The following is a 21,381-nucleotide window of genomic DNA, read 5'->3' on the forward strand; positions in this document are numbered from 1 at the left end:
AGTTCACATATTGCTGAAGCCTGGTTTGGAGAATTTTGAGCATGACTTTACTAGCATGTGAGATGAGTGCAATTGTGCGGTAGTTTGAGCATTCTTTGGCATTGCCTTTCTTCGGGATTGGGATAAAGACCAACCTTTTCCATTCCTGTGGCCATTGCTGAGTTTTCCAAATGTGCTGGCATATTGAGTGCACACTTTCACAGCATCATCTTTCAGGATTTGAAATAGCTCAACTGGAATTCCTTCCCCTCCACTAGCTTTGTTCATAGTGATGCTTTCTAAGGCCCGCTTGACTTCAATTCCAAGATGTCAGGCTCTAGGTGAATGATCACGCCATCATGATTATCTTGGTCGTGAAGATCTTTTTTGCACAGTTCTGTGTATTCTTGCCACCTCTTCTTAATATCTTCTGCTTCTGTTAGGTCCATACCATTTCTGTCCTTTATCAAGCCCATCTTTGAATGAAATGTTCCCTTGGTATCTCTAATTTTCTTGAAGGGATCTCTTGTTTTTCCTATTCTGTTGTTTTCCTCTGTTTCTATTCTTTGGAACTCTGCATTCAGATGCTTATATCTTTCCTTTTCTCCTTTGTTTTTCACTTCTCTTCTTCTCTTTTAACTTTGAGCAATTCAGGTGGGTGTGTGCTGGTATCTTATATGGTTTTAATTTGCATTTCCTTGATGACTAAGATCTGGAACAACTTTTTATGTACACATTGGCTATTCTTCTATCTCCTGTGAAATGTCTGTTCAAATCTTTTCTCTCTTTAAAAAAGACATCTGTGTTATCACTGAGCTAGCGTTCTTTACATATACTTGATAGAAGTCTTGACTGATAGGTATTTTACAAAGAAGTCTGGCCACATTGTGGAATGCCTTTTTACCTTCACAAATGTTTTTTAAACAGCAAAAGAATTAACTTTAAAGAAGTCTGAATTATAACTTTTTTCCTTTGACTTTTTTTTTTTGCATTCTATTCAATAAATTTTTGCCTAATTCATTTTTCTTCTATGTTTTCTTCTAAAAGTTCTCATGTTTCAGTTTTCATTTTTAGGTGTATGATCTATTTTTAGTAAAATTGTATATTTGTTGTGAGGTAAGGACTGCAGTTCTTTTCTGGAGGGGTTGGGGGATATAGACCTTTAATTGTTTGAGCACCATTTGTTGTAAAGATTATCCTTGCCTGACTTCCTGTGCTACTTTTGTCAAAATTCAACTGGCAATATATGTGTGGGTCTAGCTATAGATCTGTTTATATTCTCTTTCATTTAACAATATGTTTAAGTCAATACCAGAATGTCTTGGTTCAGTTCAGTTCAGTTCAGCTGCTCAGTCGTGTCCGACTCTCCGCGACCCCATGAATTACAGCACGCCAGGCCTCCCTGTCCATCACCAACTCCCGGAGTACACTCAAACTCATGTCCACAGAGTCGGTGATGCCATCCAGCCATCTCATTCTCTGTCGTCCCCTTCTCCTCCCGCCCCCAACCTTTCCCAGAATGTCTTGGTTAATGAGTCTTGAATCTGGGTAATGTAAGTCCTCAAACTTTATTCTTTTACAAAATTATTTTGGCTACTCTAGGTCCATCATATTTCTGCATACATTTTAGAATTAGCATTATCAATTATTATAAAAAACACACCAAAATTTTGATTGGGATAGAACTGAATCTATAGATCAATTTGAATCCATGGCTATAACATTTCTCTCCATTTATTTGTCTCAGCAATGTTTTATTGTTTTCAGCACATGGGTATTGTATTGAACATCTTCATCCAAATTTATCCCTGAGTTTTGGTTTATTTCTTTGGATGCTTTTGTATATGGTATTTTAGAATTTTCTACTTCTGATCGTTAATTGTCACTATTGAGAAATACATCTGAATTTATAAATTGATCTTGTATCCTTTACCTTGCTAAATTTACTTTTTAGTTTTAGTAGACTTTGTAGAGATTCCTTACAATTTTCTACATAAATGATTATGTCATCCGTGAAAAAAAGACAGTACTGTATATCTTCAAATAACATGTATAAAAAGCTTAAAACAGTATTCAATTTCCCCATGCTCAGCCCTTGTGTGACTACTGTCATTTGTTTTATTTCTACCCCTATACAAAACCCAGAATATATTGTTATTTACACTTTAAACAATCAATTATCCTTTAAAGAGATTTTTAAAAGTAAGACACGTATTTTATATATATTCTATTTGCCATTTCCTGTGCTGATCATTCCTTTGTGTAGATCCAAATTTCCAAATACTGTTGTTTTTCTCCTGCCTGAAGGATTTCTTTGTAACATTTTTTGCAAAGCAAGTCTGATAATGATGAATTCCCTTAGGTTTTGCATGTCTGGAAATGTCCATTATTTTGACCGTTTTTTTCCCCCCTGGAAATAAAAATTTGTTTTGGCAGGATTTTTTTCTTTCTCCTGGACTATGTCTCAGAGGGTAAAAGCATCTGCTTGCAATGCGGGAGACCCAGGTTCGATCCCTGGGTTGGGAAGATTCCCTGGAGAAGGAAATGGCAACCCACTCCAGTACTCTTGCCTGGAAAATTCCATGGATGGAGGAACCTCGTGTGTCCATGGGGTTGCAAAGAGCTGGACACAACTGAGCGACTTTTCTTACTTTCTTTCAGTAGTTATATATTACCCCACTATCTTCTAACTTGAATTGCTTTTGTTAAGAAGCCTGGGTATAGTTTTCTTCATCATTCTTGTGGTTCCTCCAGCTGCTTAGACCTGTAGATTTACATATGTTTTAAATTTCTAAAATTTTTGGTCATTATTTCCTCAAACATTTTTTTGTTTCCCTCATCTTTCCTTTCCTTTGGGAACTTCAGTTACACTTATGTTAGGCTAATTGAAGTTGCCCACTCATCCTCTGTTCACTTCTTTTCCATTTATGTTTTAATCTGGAGAGTTTCTATTGTTAAGTACTTAGGTTCACTAATACTGCCTTCTGCAGTATCTAACATGGGATTAATCCTATCCAGTGTATTTTTCATTAGATTTTGTATATTTCATCTTTAAAAACTGAATTTGAATTTATTTTTTGTATTCCATGCTGATAATTTCTTCCAACTTCTTGAATATCTGGAGTATATTTATATAATATTTAAACTACCACATGTCTATTAATTTCATCATCTGAACCATTTTGGCATCCATATTTAAAGACTGAGTTTCCTCCTCATTTGTAGTCAGAACTTTAGGCTTTACATGCCTGATCAATTTTTGATTGGCTGTCAGACATCATGAATTTTGTGTTGGATACTGAATTTTTTGGCATTCTTTTTAAGATATTTTTGGGCTGTCTGTGGGATCCAATTATGTGAAATTATTCTGATTCTTCTGAGATTTGCTTTTAAACTTTGTTGCTTTTAAACTTTGCCTACAACAGCCTTTAGTCAAGGGTTAATTTGGTCCCACTACTGGAACAATACTTTTCTGTGGACTCAACTCGATGTCCCATATGTTAGGATGTCTTTTCTCTCTGGTTGGTGGAAATCCAAACTACTCTTGATCCTAAGTGAACTCCAGGGATTATTCTGTCTAATTCTTTGTTCTCAGTAACTTCTTCACATGTATACTCTGATTGTGAAGTGAAAGTAGCTCAGACATGTCTGACTCTTTATGAACCCATGGACTGTAGCCCAATAGGCTCCTCTGTCCATGGAATTCTTTCTCCAGGCCAGAATACTGCAGTGGGTAGCCATTCCCTTCTCCAGGGGATCGTCCCAACCCAGGGATCAAACCAGGGTCTCCTGCATTGCAGGCAGATTTTTTACTGTCTGAGCCACCAGGGAAGCCCTATGCTCTGATTCAGTTCAGTTCAGTCGCTCAGTCGTGTCCGACTCTCCGCGACCCCATGAATCACAGCACGCCAGGCCTCCCTGTCCATCACCAACTCCCGGAGTACACTCAAACTCATGTCCACAGAGTCGGTGATGCCATCCAGCCATCTCACTCTCCGTTGTCCCCTTCTCCTCCCGCCCCCAACCTTTCCCAGCATCAGAGTCTTTTCCAGTGAGTCAACTCGTCTCATGAGGTGGCCAAAGTATTGGAGTTTCAGCTTTAGCATGCTCTGATTAGTACTCAGTTAAAGACTCAAGAGAAACTTTCTACAGATTGCTGAAACTCTTTATGATTAGCTTTCTCCTCTCTGATACTCTGTCCACAAATTCTAGCTACCTCAGTACCTTCAAAGTCCAAACTCTGCCTCCTCAGCACAGGGAGATTCTGGAGTGTTTGGGTTCTCTCTCCCTGAATTGCACTTGGAAATACTCTCCCATTAATAAGCTTGGACAACTCTAGGGTTTACATTCCTTATTTCGGTTCTCTCAGGGGTCCTGTGCAATTTTATGTCCAAAAACTGTTGTTTTATACATTTTATTCAGTTTTTTTAGTTGTGTTAGACAAGAAGCTATAAATACTCCATGCTACTCCATTATGGCTAAAAGTTTTATTGCTGCTTTTCAAACATACTCAGGGCCACAGTGTGCAGCTACATGGGTTGTAGTGTACAATTCCAGAATACAATGTGAATGCACCCTCCTATTCCTAATCTGGATTTGAGTAAAATGGAAGCCCTAATCACACTATTTATATATTGAGCCTGTGGTCAATTAACCTCTCTTTTGGGTAGAAATAATAATGCAAAAGCAGATAGTTCTGAATTTATAAATGTCATGATCTCATTGCTTAGCATTTGAATAAATCGTCTCATCAAATCAATATCAGTAATAATTATTTGGCTCCCACAATAGATTCATAACATAACTGAAGTGTAATGCCTCCAAGAATCAATTAAAAACACTTATGTACCATTTATAACATGGTTGCTTGGGAAGATACAATTGGAATTCTAACCAGAGACTCCAGAAACATATTTCCTACATTTGTTAGTTTAAGATGCATACATAATCATGTAGAAGAGGGTGAGAGAATGAGGGTCAAGATTATTAAAATTTAGATTGAGGATGAGATAGATACTAACTTATAAACTGTATATTAACATAGGGACAGACCTCTTTTTGGGTTTCCCTGGTGGCTTAGCAGTAAAGAATCTGTCCGCTAATGCAGGGGACGTGGATTCAGTCCCTGGGTTGGGAAGATCCCTGGAGAAGGAAATGGCAACCCATTCCAGTATTCTTGCCTGGAAAATCCCATGGACAAAGGACTCTGGTGGGCTACAGTCTATTGGATTCCAAAGAGTTGGACATTAGTGACTAAACAAAGGCAGCAGCAGCAGACTTCTTTTTACTCATCTAAAGGTACATTAGGGCTTCCCAAGTGGCTCAGTGGTAAAGAATCCACCTGCCAATGCAGGAGATGTGGGTTCAATCCGTGGGTCAGGAAGATCCTTTGGAGGAGGAAACAGCACTCCAGAATTCTTGCCAGGATAATCCCCTGGGCAGAAGAGCCTATGGACTACAGTCCATGAGGCTGCAATAAGTTGGACACAACTGAGCATACACGCACACAAAGGTATATTACAGAAAGACCTCTTTAGTTAAAATATGATGATTGCAAAATGAAATGTACTTACTCATCCAACTCTTCTTCTTCAGCTTTAGAGCTATCAGCATAGAGATACTTGCTCATGTCCACTGGTCTTATATTTTTTCTTTTTGTAGACTGGGGTGGAGAATCCTTTATAGTTACAAAGTTTTCTGGCTCATCAAATGGGTTCAAATACTGTGGAGTCTGTACATCTTTAAAGGGATTATAGCTGTTACTATAAAAGGATTCTTCTGGTTTTTTAGGTGAAATTGTTTCAGTGATTTGTTCTATAAAACAATAGCAAAAGATGAATTAAATTAATACTATCTGATACTTGCTTATATATATAGTCTTCAAAAATACTCAATCTTGAATTAATACTCTATGAGGTTGAAAGAGTGCAAATCAATAATATGTTTTAGAGGAGCTAAGTTCAGAAGATGTGATATCTAAGATTTCTGTCTACTTCTCTAGGTGCTCTCTGAAATAGCATCTTTGAATTGTTAATGCTCTTAGCATCTCTTCTAAATTGACATTATGGTATGACATTTGGAAATTTTAACTTTCTTAGAGGTACAATATCTATTGTTGCTTATTTTATTTCACTATACTAAGTTGCCCCACCCCAAACTGATATATAAAAATTTCTGCTTTTAAAAAAAACATGAAATGAACTTAATTTTGGAATGGTCTCTGGTAGTTACACAAGCAGAGTTCACTTAGGAATCTGAAAATTCATTCCGGAATATATCAAAAATACACCATATATCATTGAATTTGTTTTTGTGACATCTTCAAAGAGCAGGTTTCTGTATACTATAAGACCTTAAATCTTTACAGCTTTTAATGGGCCTTTTCAACATAATTCATATTCAGTCAATACTTTACATAATAACATAAAGGAGTAACAAGACCTCTAAAGTTGATAGAGCTACATTAAAATCATACTGAGAAGCAGATAGATGTGTTCCACTAAATTCTAAATTTTACTACAAATTTCGATTTGAAAACAAAGGTACTTTTAAAAATAAAATTCTGACTTCACAGCACAAACAGCACTATGATAGTATCATGTCCTCCAAAAATACTTAAGGAGTACTTAGTACCAGCATTCTGCTTTCATGTTTATTAATATTTTAAAACAAAACTAGGGAGAGTTTCATGGCAGTTCAGTGGTTAGTACTCTGTGCTTTCACTGCCATGGGCCGGGGTCCAATCCCTGGTGAGGGAACTAAGATCCCATAAGCTGCATAGGATGGCCCCCCACCAAAAACAAAAACAAAAAAACACCCAAAACTGGAATGTATAATAAAACTGTTTAAAATTTAGATTTTAATGATATAAACATTTCCCTAAATTGGAAAAAAGCTTCAGAGAGCTGATAATCACAGAACAGTTCAAAAGTAATTTTAATTATGCCATGTAACTCTAACAAAATATTTCCAGGAGAAGAAGACAGAAAATTGGTTATTAAAATCTTCAAGAAAAATAATTGTTCCATAAGTGACATTTCAAACAATATAATCCAATTAACATAAAAATCTCTTCATTGACATATATTTATGGTTTTTATATTTTAGAGTCAAACTACTTTTACTTATATTTTAGACATTAGCCCAGAAAAATTATTTTGTCTTTATATTGAAAAGATAACTAAAACAAACAACTAAATTGAAATTCTATACACCATGGTGAAGTAAGCATAAAGTATTGAACAGAATTCATAAAATCATAATAAATCATCAGTGAAATGAATTTAAAAACAGCCTAAGGTAGAGAAGAGACTCAGTAACTGTATCTTTAGCAACACCAGGATAATACTCAAACACCACTATAACCTTTATACTAATCTAAATGAAGCATTATCTTTTCTCTGAGGGTAGAAGAGACTGAAGAGAGTTTTTTTGCCGACTCAATTTTTTATTAACAAATCCCAAGTCTCAAATGCTAAGAAACAGACAAAAGCTGTTCAATGGAAATACCATTTTTATTTTTACTTTCAGGTAAAGGATTACAAAAATTGATCCAAGCAAGTTCATAAGTTATAAAACCAAAAGCAAGAAAGTACTCAAACTATAGAGCAAGATTTGAAGATGACAGAATAGCAACAAAGGAGAGTTTAAGATGAGATTATTTCATTTAAAGGATAACATACATTTTAAAATGACTTTCTAAACAGGTCACTGAAGCACAGGCTGTCATGAATCTAAGAGGAGAATTGAAACTATAAAAGCAAAACCAAAAAAAACAAATATCTAAACAACTGCAACACACTTTTTTCCCTAACTACTTCTGTTACTTGAAAATGCATGCTTTTAATCATAAAAATTAATAATAAATTATTTCAAGAAAAATTAGTATTCGCAGCAGCAGTAGCAGCAGCAATAGAAAATACTTATTCTAAAGTCTTCAAGAAGTGTTTATTTAAAGAAAATACTGGCTGTCAAGTTTATTCTTAGCTCTATAGGCATAATTAAAGATTCTGAATCAGGCTCTCTTAACCTTTCCAGAATAGAAATACAATATATACATTATGCAGTACTCCTTTCTATACCTCGGAAACAGACACACATATATTTTTTAAAATTACTTATTTAATTTTAAAATGAAAAGATCAAATATTCCTATCTCAAAATATTTTGGTAATTTTTTTTAACTCAGTGTATTCAGACATATATACTATGTAATTAAGAAGCTCTGTGGTCAAAAGAAGACACTTGATTAGTAATTTTAACTCCAACTCCACCTCCGTTTACCTGAAGTTCTTGTTCAAATCACTTAATTCCTCTGGGCCTCAGCTCCCTAATCTATGAAAAAAGGCTGCTGAACCAGATTACTTCTAAGATGTATTATAATCATTAAGATTTCAAATACTTTAATATAAAATAAGTCTCAAAAAATACAATCTCATTAATCTAAACTTACCAACTTAGAATTTGGTAAGAAGGGAGAAAGGAGAAGAAGGAAGCAGAAGAAGGAGAAGAAGAAGTAGATTATAAAATGATATTGCTCTAATACAGTGAATCTTTAAATTGAAACCACATTTTCACCATGATTGGCAGTAGCAAAATTCTTTAAAGCTCACAAGGATGTCATAAAAGCAGTCTAAAAGATGCAAAGGGGGGTTACCCATTCCTGCATTTACTCTGAGCAGTTTAATTAAACAAAGGTCTCGTTTCTTTAATAGCTCTTTTCTAAGCTTTAATAGTTTGAAACTACTTGATAAGTAAAATGCTGCTGCTGCTGCTGCTAAGTCACTTCAGTCGTGTCCGACTCTGTGTGACCCCATAGATGGAAGCCCACCAGGCTCCCCCGTCCCTGGGATTCTCCAGGCAAGAACACTGGAGTGGGTTGCCAAAGTAACATGACTAAGGAAAAAAAAACTTGGTTTTATTTCTTCTATATATTTTGTATATATGACAGGAGTAGCTCTTAATCTTTTCTTCTGTTCTGTGACATTCACTTGCACAATTTAACTTTTGTTACTTAGAATAATTCCCAGCTAGAGACAGGGAATTAGGGGTAGAGAGGCTCATCAGACTGAGGTGTGAGTGTGGAGAAGCTGTATATATATAGAGGCCACCTCCACCACCCTAATATGGGTATTTCCCACAACCTGATTTTGCTTGGTAAGGAGACTTTACTGTATGCCAGCTAAGTTAAATACTGTTATATCTAATATTAGTGTTTTACTATTTGACCATACTAATAAAGAGTTAAAAAAAAAAATAAGCCCCAAGTAAATGTCTATGTAGGCTTTCTTTTTTCTTTAAAAATAATTCAATAGAAGCTACTCAGAACTGCTGATCAATTGCAAGTGGTATTGAATAAATAATAGTCATTATAAACAAAATTTAAGTCTTTAAAACAAAACAAAAAAATCTCTTTCTGTCCTTACAAATCATGAGAACTTGACTAAATAAAGACTTCAAAAGTAAAGAAAAAATGTGCTACCTTCTGAATCAGGATCTCCAAACAGGTTTAATTCTGCTACATCAGGATCACCAAATGGATTTAAATTCACAGTAGCCAAGTCCTTTTCTGCTTCATCCAGAAAGTTAAGTTTGTTGATAAGCTCTGAAAATAAACATATGTGTCAGTTCACTGTGGTTACATAGAGTTAAGCATAATTATCATTCATTCATGAAACATTTTCAAATTGTAAAAATTTATACGAATAATACCTGCAAATAATAAGATATAGCATTTTACCAATGAAAGAATGCCATTCAAGTATTTTGTAGCATACCAACATATTCAAATAAAAGAAAACAGACATATGCACATGAATTTGAAAATAACAGAGATAGAGAAACTCATCTCAGTCTTACTTGATTCAATAAAAAACTCATCTCAATCTTAGTTGTTTCAATAAAAAAGTACTAACATATATTCTGAAAAAAAAAAAAACATTTTTCACTCCTAAATATGAATAATTCAAACTGATGCAATATAAGCAAATATTTCTAAAACAATGTTGTTACAATATATAAGCTAACTAAAGAAATATGTTATATGACCGATCATTATTGTATAATTTTAAAATCACTGACTATCATCCTGATACGGGTTTTGCTAAAGATGGTAAGTTCTGTTATGCTGTTGCCTGTTGGTGCACTACAAATTACCAAAGAAAAATTTTAAAGGAAATGCACAAAGACAAAACTGACAGCTAAGTACAGACAGAAAGTCAAGAGGTAGCAGGTCACAGTAAATACAGGCAATCAGAAGCAGAAAGAAAGGAAGAAAGCTCTTAGACCTTCAGAGGAACTGGCTGATTTAGCTGAAGGCATATTTGCTTGCTTTATGCAGTCATCTTGATCTTCATCTAAGCTGCTCAGAGCATTCAATTGGTTTACAATTTCTGTAAACAGAAGCCAGTCGAGACAAATGTAAGGTAAGGTCACTTAATTAAAGAGTCACAGAAGCATGCTGTTACTCAAAAAGACAAAGAGAGGGGATATTTGGTTAATCAAAAGAATACAGTCAGAGGATGTTATTTTGATAAACTATAACAGATGTATTTAACTGAAAGTGATGCTGTACTCATATTTAAAATAGAGAACATTTTTGTTAAAATTTATATTAGTACTATTAACAACTAGGTTAACAAATACAAAACAAAGATAATAACCCATTGGCTTTCACATTCTACATTTGTAAAATAGGGCTTTAAATGAATGCATTAAAAATAGAATAGAAAAATTTTCATCAGATACCATAGAAAATATGTGCTATTTGTTTTATAGTATTCTAAATTTAAAGGATTTAAGAATATATCTACATGAATCATGAACATAATAAGCACTTGTTAATATTCTAGAATGTTAAAAATCAGCACAAAAGAAAAGCAGGCAATAGCTATTTTCTACTCCTGCTTTCCAGGGAATTTGTTCTTTTAAGGGAACTCCTGAGTATTTGCTTTAGGATATCTTATTTGGCCAGTAAGAGAAAGAATAAAAAAGGAACAGACAGCAAAATATTAAAATAAAAATTCATTCTGTACATAAATAGAATTTTTAAAAATGAGTCATACATGTTTTGGACAACTCCAAATATGCGAAATTATGATTCACTGGGTGAAAATTAGCTTGGAATAAAATATTAAGAACCTACTAGAGTATTCTAGTTAATCCTTGCTATTTCCAAAGTTAAAACCTGGCAATAACTTAGGCATTAGGACAAACCAAACAGATCCAGATCATTCAGTGGGAAATAAAATGGTTAGAAATAGAAAACAGGTGCAAATTCAGCATTAAAATGCTGTTCTTTAACACGCAAATCTAGAGTCTAAATTTTATTTTAATCACATAATATAAATACATGGTTGTAATAAGCTTGTCTTCATCCAATCATTTGTTGTTGAATAAATAAATACTATTTATCACTGTGTGCCAAGTACCATGCTTGGAACATAAGCATGAAAACAAATCAGGCATAGTTTTGCCCTCATGGAATTTACCATCAATAAAGAAAGAAATGAACACTGAAAAAGACCATAAACGACTACTAGAAAAACTGACAAACTTATTCATTTCCCTTGTCTGAATGAGAAATATATTTTGTATGAATAAAATTGCTTGAGATAGTCAATCATAGAAAAAAGAGTAAATACAATTAATACTAACTGGACTCTTAGTCTGTGAATAATATGAGCTAAATAGTCAGTTTTTATAAAGTATCTTCTTCCATTTTATCCTTCCAATACTTTAAATCTCATTCTGACTCAAATTAACCTAGCAAATTCCTCAACAGGAAGAATTCATTCTTAAAGTAGATTTTTTACCCCAAACTACTAATTATTATAACTTTGCAATTTTCAAGGAAGTGTAATAGAGAGGAGAATCTATGCCATGTGACTACCAATGCATGACTGACATTTTTTCATTCATTACTAGTTTTGTATTTTTAAAAGTTTGCAGATATTTATTTTTAATGTAAAAAAAATGAAAAAAACGAATATTAATAATATTAGTTAACAGCAGTTAACCTCTATTAAGAAGTAGAAAGGGCTCTGCACATGTTATTAGTTGATTCTCAAAAATATCCTGAGGTATTATTAACATTCACATTTTATCATGTATATTAGTATCATTTATTTGCACTCTATTCCCAGATGTGCAATTACTGGTGAAAATATTTTAAAATAATGCTCAAAGATTTTTACTTTCTTTACACATTTTATTTAATATTCTTAGATATATTTTCAGTGTCAGTAGAAATAATTTATTCAAACACCTTATATAAGGGGCAATATACAGAGTACTAAAGAAACATTAAATTTGGTCCTTACCTTTAAAACATTATTATTGTTCCATTATACACTTTTATGTACAATATGAACATTCATTTAAATACTATCAAAGTGACTCTATCACATGACTATATTATTTACATTGCAATTTTTCTGAATGTTCAGAATATTTCCTTCTCCTCATCATGCTTTTGGTGATATCTAAAACCACTGATAAAAAATAAAGTAAAACCACTAAGGACCACTCCTTCATTAACTAACTCAAAGTAACTACTTATTTCTATCCTTGTCTCTGATGATAAATTGTCCTTCCTATCCTAGCTTTCCTTATTTACCCATATCTTAAATAAATCCTTACTTAACACCTAGATCCTCTGTTTCTAACACTTTCATTCACAAAGTGATCCAGATAATAAAAAGAAGCAATCTCCAAAGAAATACCATTTACCTACATAATAAACATTTCTCAAGTACCTATTATACTTTTGGGAGGCAGATAGACAAGTAAGGCAATATGTGATAAATATGATATATGTTGTAACTGAGACATGCATCATAGGCTAAGTGAAACTGGAAGAGAGGCATATAACTCAGGCTGAGGTTGGGAAGGCTTCCTGGAGTTATTGAGTGAAAACAAGACAAATAGAAATCAATGTTATTATTAAAAGAGAAAGGGGAGGGCCTTCTACAATGATGCAAGGGAGGCAAATGAGAATATGATACACCTCAGGAAGAGCAAGTTGCTTGGGGGTTAAGATGCCAGGGATGGGGAATGGAATGAGATCAGGCTGGCCAATATGGTGTCATGAAGGTTATAATGACCGAAATGTAGAATGTGAAGTTTACTCTGAAAGCTCTGAGAAGCCACTGCAAGATCAAATGCATATTTTAGAAACATCATTCCAGGAGCAACATGGTAGCAGCATTTGAAAAAGACAGGACAGGAAGATAAAAGATGAGCAGTTCAGCATCACCACTTCATGAAGGGAGGGACTTAGTAAATATTTGCTAATTAAAGAATAAACTAAGAAGAAAGTTTTGATGGTTTTAATTTGACATGGGGATTGGGGAAAGGAAATTAGGATACCTGCCAAGTTTCTGTCTTGGGTGACTGTGTGGACATTAGTTCTAGAAATATAATGGGGGCTATTAAATTTGGCCATACCAAGCTACAGTTGCCTATGAAACTTATGAAAATAAGTCAATTGGTATTTGCATATGCCAATGCAGAGCCTAAAATACAAATTTTGTTATATATTTCTCCTTTTAAAAAAGTACTTTTCTGTTACTTCCAAATTTCTTGAAGTCAATGTTTTACATGTATAATCAGAAAAACAGAAGTTAAAAGTTTAAAAGAAGGTTCACAACATAAATGCCCAGAATTTTTTTATGTGGGACACTTTCCTAGTAATATACCATTCTGATCAAAAAAATTCCCTGGACCAATATATTTATATATTTTATTATTTATTAAAGACTTGTTTCACCAAAAATCTATACTTTGGAAAATGTTATTTAATAATGATATATAATAACACAAAATATAATTTCTACCTACCCTAGCACTACTGAAATTGAGCAATATACCTGTAGTGCAGTATTAAGCCATCAGTAAAAGTGTGTCAATCTGGACTTGTTTCATACTGGTGAGAATAAGAAGGCAAACTAAATTAGGGGCAAGCAATCGAAGCACAGGGTCAAGTAATTTGAGACTCTTCTTTATTGTTAGGAAGGCAAAAGAAGATAGAAATTGACCATGAGAGATTATCACACTGGACCAAAACAGGGGGATGGAAGTGGTGTCACAAAGAGTAGGTGGGTTTTTCTTTTTAATAAAGTCTGTAGTGGAGTTAAAAGGACCAGTGTGGGGGTGGGGTGGGGGCTACCTAGAGCTACAACATACCTGCAAATCTTGTAGCATCCTCATTCTTCCCTCCAAAGTATAGGATTCAGTACAGGCATATCTCATTTTAAGATGATCTAAGATAGTAACACTGCAACCTCTTGACAGATATCAAGTTTCCAAGGACATCACTTTTCTCATAGGCTTTGAGCCCACAAATATTTGATTTATGGATATAACTAATATGTTAATGTGATTTTCAATCCCATTAGCAGATAATATTGCAAATGAATGAATGAATAAACTGAATGAAAGTCCTAACACTAGCCATAATTTTTATAAAGGCAGAAAGACATATACCTTATTTTTAAATTTTGGCAATTGTGTTTTTAACCTAGTGTTTATCTTACGTCTGTCTATATATCTACACGTGTATGTATTATGTATCTATGTACGACACATTTATCTCTAGAAATGTTAGTTTTGGCTACCAACCTAAATTTGGTGTCTTTAAACAAATTATCATCTCTCATGGTTCTGTGGATTGACTGGACTCAGCTGAGTAGTTCACTGCAGTTAGAAAGTGGCTTGGGATAAAGTCACCCAAACCTTGAACCGGGCTGATGTCTAAAATTGTTTCTTCATTTGCACGTTTGGTTTTTCAGTTAAGAGGGTGGAACAACTGGGGACTGTTCAGGTATCTCTCTCTCTCCCCCACTGTAAATAGCTGTCAATATGGGTATCTGGGGGTTTCCTTTCAACACAGCAATCCCAGGTAGCTGGACATTTTACATGGCAACCGGTATCTCCCACAGAATGAACTACAAGGGGCCCAGGTAGAAGCTACAACTTAGCTTTGGAAGTTACAGAATGTCACTTCCTACTGCATTCTATTGATTAAAAGTGATTTATGGACCCAGCCCAGAAGACAGGGAGGGGACTACAAAAGGGTATGAATATTGGGAGGCCTGTTTCACTAACTGGAGGACAATCTTTGAAGACTAGCTATCACACAGTAGATCAATAAATCAGAAAGTTGAAATCATTCATTTTCTTACTAATCTAACGAATTTATTATAATTCTTACGTTACCTTCCAGCATTTCACTCATGCACATATAGGAAGGTACAAATCTTAAACTGTACAATTCAATGAATTTTGACAAATGTATATATATCCATGTGACAAAAGAGGCAGAGTACTGCATCAGCACCAACCTCCCACAAATTCTCTCATATCTCTTTTCAGACAATCTCCAAATCCACTAGCTGACATTATTTTAACGTTTTTAACACAAGATTAGTTTTGCCTCTTCCAGAACATCATGTAAATGGAATCATACAGTACATAAGTTCAGTTCAGTCGCTCAGTCTTGTCTGACTCTTTGTGACCACAGACTGCAGCATGCCAGGCCTCCCTGTACATCACCAACTCCCGGAGTTGACTCAAACTCATGTCCATTGAGTAGTGATGCCATCCAACCATCTCATCCTCTATCGATCCCTTCTCCTCCTGACTTCAATCTTTCCCAGCATCACGATCTCTTCAAATGAGTCAGTTCTTTGCATCAGATGGCCAAAGTATTGGAGTTTCAGCTTCAACCGCAGTCCTTCCAATGAATACCCAGGATCGATCTCCTTTAGGATGGACTGGTTGGATCTCCTTGCAGTCCAAGGGACTCTCAAGAGTCTTCTCCAACACCACAGTTCAAACGCATCAGTTCTTCGGCGCTCAGCTTTCTTCACAGTCCAACTCTCACATCTATACATGACTACTGGAAAAACCATAGCTTTGACTAGACGGACAGTTGTCGACAAAGTAATGTCTCTGCTTTTTAATATGCTGTCTACATTGGTCATAAGTTTTCTTTCAAGGAGTAAGTGTCTTTTAATTTCATGGCTGCAGTCACCATCTGCAATGATTTTGAAGTCCAAAAAAAATAATGTCTGCCACTGTTTCCACTGTTTCCCCAGCTATTTATTTAGCATGAAGTGATGGGACCAGATGCCATGATCTTAGTTTTCTGAATGCTGAGCTTTAAGTCAACTTTGTCACTGTCCTCTTTCACTTTCATCAGGAGGATCTTTAGTTCTTCTTCGCTCTCTGCCATAAGGGTGCTGTCATTTGCATATCTGAGGTTACTGATATTTCTCCTGGCAATCTTGATCCAGCTTGTGCTTCATCCAGCCCAGTGTTTCTCATGATGTACTCTGCATATAAGTTAAATAAGCAGGGTGACAATATACAGCCTTGACGTACTCCTTTCCCTATTTGGAACCAGTCTGTTATTCCATGTCCAGTTTTGTTTTTTTTTCCACTTTCCTTTTTTTTTTTTAAATTTTAATTGGAGGCTAATTACTTTACAATATTGTATTGGTTTTGCCATACACTGACGTGAATCTGCCCTGGGTGTACATGTGTTCCCCATTTTGAATCCCCCTCCCACCTCCCTCCCCATCCCATCCCTCTGGGTCATCCCAGTGCACCAGCCCCAAGCATCCTGTATCATGCATTGAACCTGGACTGGTGATTCGTTTCACATATGATAATATACATGTTTCAATGCCATTCTCCCAAATTATCCCACCCTCACCCTCTCCCACAGAGTCCAAAAAACTGTTCTATACATCTGTGTCTCTTTTGCTGTCTCATATACAGGGTTATCATTACAATCTTTCTAAATTCCATTTATATGTGTTAGTATACTGTATTGGTGTTTTTCTTTCTGGCTTACTTCACTCTGTTTAATAGGCTCCAGATCTAAACGTAAGACCACAAACTATAAAACTCCTAGAGGAGAACATAGGCAAAACACTCTCCAACATAAATCACAGCAGGATCCTCCATGACCCACCTCCCAGGATATTGGAAATAAAAGCAAAAATAAACAAATGGGACCTAATTAAAATTAAAAGCTTCTGCACAGCAAAGGAAACTATAAGCAAGGTGAAAAGATAGGCTTCAGAATGGGAGAAAATAATAGCAAATGAAGCAACTAACAAAGAATTAAACTCAAAAATATACAAGTAACTCCTGCAGCTCAATCCCAGAAAAATAAATGACTCAATCAAAAAATGGGCCAAAGAACTAAACAGACATTTCTCCAAAGAAGACATACAGATGGCTAACAAACATATGAAAGATGCTCAACATCACTCATAATCAGAGAAATGCAGATCAAAACCACAATGAGGTACCACTTCACACCAGTCAGAATGGCTGCTATCCAAAAGTCTACAAGCAATAAATTCTGGAGAGGGTGTGGAGAAAAGGGAACCCTCTTACACTGTTGGTGGGAATGCAAACTAGTACAGCCACTACGGAGAACAGTGTGGAAATTCCTTAAAAAAACAGAAATAGATCTGCCATACGACCCCAGCAATCCCACCCCTGGGCATACACACCGAGGAAACCAGAATTGAAAGAGACACATGTACTCCAATGTTCATCACAGCACTGTTTATAATAGCGAGGACATGGAAGCAACCTAGATGTGCATCTGCAGACGAATGGATAAGAAAGCTGTGGTACATATACACAATGGAGTATTACTCAGCCTTTTAAATGAATACATTTGAACTAGTTCTAATGAGGTCCATGTCCAGTTCCAACTGTTGCTTCCTGACCTGCATACAGATCTCTAAGGAGGCAGGTCAGGTGGTCTGGTATTCCCATCTCTCAGAATTTCCCACAATTTGTGGTGATGCACACAGTCAAAGGCTTTAGCATAGTCAAAAAGTAGAAACAAATGTTTTTCTGGATCTCTCTTGCTTTTTCGATAATCCAGCGAATGTTGGCAATTTGATTTCTGGTTCCTCTGCCTTTTCTGAAACCAGCTTGAACATCTGGAAGTTCACAGTTCATGTACTATTGAAGCCTGGCTTGGAGAATTTTGAGCATGACTTTACTAGTGTGTGAGATGAGTGCAACTGTGCGGTAGTTTGAGCATTCTTTGGTACTGCCTTTCTTTGGGATTGGAATGAAAACTGCCCTTCTCCAGTCCTGTGGCCACTGCTAAATTTTTCAAACTTGCTGGCATACTGAGTACAGCATTTTCACAGCATCATCTTTCAGGATTTGAAATAACTCAACTGGAATTCCATCACCTCCACTAGCTTTGTTCGTGTGATGCTTCCTAAGGCCCATTTGACTTCACATTCCACGATGTTTGGCTCTAGGTGAGTGATCACACCATCATGATTATCTGGGTCATGAAGATCTTTCTTGTATAGTTCTTCTGTGTATTCTTGCCACCTCTTCTTAATATCTTCTGCTTCTGTTAGGTCATACCATTTCTGTCCTTTAGTGTGCCTATCATTCCATGAAATGTTCCCTGGTATCTCTAATTTTCTTGAAGAGATCTCTAGTCTTTCCTATTCTATTGTTTCCCTCTATTTCTTTGCACTGATCACTGAGGAAGCCTTTCTTATCTCTCCTTGCTATTCTTTGGAACTCTGCATTCAAATGGCTATATCTTACCTTTACTCCTTTGCTTTTGGCTTCTCTTCTATTCACAGCTATATGTAAGGCCTCCTCAGACAGACATTTTGCTTTTATGCATTTCTTTTTCTTGGGTATGGTTTTGATCCCTGCCTCCTGTACAAACCTGCATCCATAGTTCATCAGGTAATCTATCAGATCTGGTCCCTTGAATCTATTTCTCACTTCCACTGTATAATCCTAAGGGATTTGATTTAGGTCACACCTGAATGGTCTAGTGATTTTCCCTACTTTCTTCAATTTAAGTCTGAATTTGGCAATAAGGAGTTCATGATCTGAGCCACAGTCAGCTCCCAGTCTTGCTTTTGCTGACTGTATAGATCTTCTCCATCTTTGGCTACAAAGAATATAATCAATCGGATTTTGGTATTGACCATCTGATGATGTCCATGTGTAGAGTTTTCTCTTGTGTTGTTGGAAGAGGGTGTTTGCTATGACCAGGTCGTCATTAACCCCATCATAGAGCATCCAGAACTTACACAGGACTGGGAAATAGACTCTTGGTGGGCACAAACTGAACCTTGTGCGTACTAGGACCCAGGAGTAAGGAGCAGTGACCCCACAAAAGACTGACCAAGACTTGCCCAGAAGAGTCAGAAATCTCCAGCGGAAGCGTGGGTCAGTGGTGGCCTGCTGCAGGGCTGGGAGCACTGAGTGTAGCAGTGCGTGCATGGGACCTTTTGAAGGATGTGGCCATTATCTTCATTATCTGCACCATAGTTTCAGTTCAGTTCAGTTCAGTTCAGAAGCTCAGTCATGTCCGACTCTTTGCAACCCCGTGAACCACAGCAAGCCAGGCCTCCCTGTCCATCACCAACTCCCGGAGTTCACTCAAACTCATGTCCATCGAATCAGTGATGCCATCCAGCTATCTCATTCTCTGTCGTCCCCTTCTCCTCCCGCCCCCAAGCCTTCCCAGCATCAGAGTCTTTTCCAGTGAGTCAACTTGTTGCATGAGGTGGCCAAAGTATTGGAGTTTCAGCTTTAGCATCAGTCCTTCCAATGAAACCCAGGATTGATCTCCTTTAGAACGGACTGGTTGGATCTCCTTGCAGTCCAAAGGACTCTCAAGAGTCTTCTCCAGCACCACAGTTCAAAAGCATCAATTCTTCGGCGATCAGCTTTCTTCACAGTCTAACTCTCACATCCATACATGACCACGGGAAAAACCATAGCCTTGACTAGACGGACCTTTGTTCGCAAAGTAATGTCTCTGCTTTTTAATATACTATCTAGGTTGGTCATAACTTTCCTTCCAAGGAGTAAGCGTCTTTTAATTTCATGGCTGCAATCAGCATCTGCAGTGATTTTGGAGCCCAAAAAAATAAAGTCTGATACTGTTTCCACTGTTTTTCCATCTATTTCCCATGAAGTGATGGGACCAGATGCCATGATCTTTGTTTTCTGAATGTTGAGCTTCAAGCCAACCTTTTCACTCTCCTCTTTCACTTTCATCAAGAGGCTTTTGAGTTCCTCTTCACTTTCTGCCATAAGGGTGGTGTCATCTGCATATCTGAGGTTACTGATATTTCTCCCAGCAATCTTGATTCCAGCTTGTGCTTCTTCCAGCCCACCATATTTTAGCCCCAGGTAAAGGCAAACCATTCAATATTACAGTAATCCAAGTCTATGCCCCAACCAGGAATGCTGAAGAAGCCGAAGTTGAACAGTTCTATGAAGACTTACAAGATCTTTTAGAACTAACACCCAAAAAAGATGTCCTTTTCATTATAGGGGACTGGAATGCAAAAGTAGGAAGTCAAGAAACACCTGGAGTAACAGGCAAATTTAGCCTTGGAGCACGGATTGAAGCAGGGCAAAGGCTAATAGAGTTTTGCCAAGAGAACGCACGGGTCATAGCAAACACCCTCTTCCAACAACACAAGAGAAGACTCTACACATGGACATCACCAGATGGTCAACACCGCAATCAGATTGATTATATTCTTTGCAGCCAAAGATGGAGAAGCTCTATACAGTTAGCAAAAACAAGACCAGGAGCTGACTGTGGCTCAGATCATGAACTCCTTATTGTCAAATTCAGACTTAAATTGAAGAAAGTAGGGAAAACCATTAGACCATTCAGATATGATCTAAATCAAATCCCTTATGATTATACAGTCAAAGTAGGAAATAGATTTAAGGGTCTATATCTGATAGAGTGCCTGATGAACTCTGGACGTAGGTTTGTGACATTGTACAGGAGACAGGGACCGAGCCCATCCCCATGGAAAAGAAATGCAAAAAAGCAAAATGGCTGTCTGAGGAGGCCTTACAAATAGCTGAGAAAAGAAGAGAAGTGAAAAGCAAAGGAGGAAAGGAAAGATATAAGCATCTGAATGCAGAGTTCCAAAGAATAGCAAGGAGAGATAAGAAAGCCTTCCTCAGCGATCAGTGCAAAGAAATAGAGGAAAAAAACAGAATAGGAAAAACAAGCAATCTTTTCAAGAAAATTAGAGATATCAAAGGAACATTTCATGCAAAGATGGGCTCGATAAAGGACAGAAATGGTACGGACCTAACAGAAGCAGAAGATATTAAGAAGAGGTGGCAAGAATACACAGAAGAACTGTACAAAAAAGATCTTCACGACGAAGATAATCACGATGGCGTGATCACTCACCTGGAACCAGACATCTTGGAATGTGAAGTCAAGTGGGCCTTAGAGAGCATCACGACGAACAAAGCTAGTGGAGGTGATGGAATTCCAATTGAGCTATTTAAAATCCTGAAAGATGATGCTGTGAAAGTGTGCACTCAATATGCCAGCAAATTTGG

At 36.4% G+C, this 21,381-nt stretch overlaps 1 protein-coding gene across 12 annotated transcripts in view; it reads right to left on the reverse strand.

Annotated features, from left to right (window-relative positions):
• EHBP1 (EH domain binding protein 1) overlaps positions 1 to 21,381 on the reverse strand; it is a 385,114-nt gene that overhangs the window by 178,592 nt on the left and 185,141 nt on the right. For all 12 annotated transcript variants that reach the window (XM_055400514.2, XM_055400518.2, XM_055400515.2 and 9 more), the window contains 2 exons: positions 9,461 to 9,583; positions 5,553 to 5,793 (listed from right to left, as the gene is read on the reverse strand). In XM_055400514.2, coding sequence (XP_055256489.1) covers positions 5,553 to 5,793; positions 9,461 to 9,583 — 364 coding nt within the window. The remainder of the gene's footprint in view (positions 1 to 5,552; positions 5,794 to 9,460; positions 9,584 to 21,381) is intronic.

This window comes from Moschus berezovskii, chromosome 11 (assembly GCF_049115385.1).
Source record: "Moschus berezovskii isolate FMDL1 chromosome 11, NW_MosBer_1.0, whole genome shotgun sequence".
NCBI lineage: Eukaryota > Metazoa > Chordata > Mammalia > Artiodactyla > Moschidae > Moschus > Moschus berezovskii.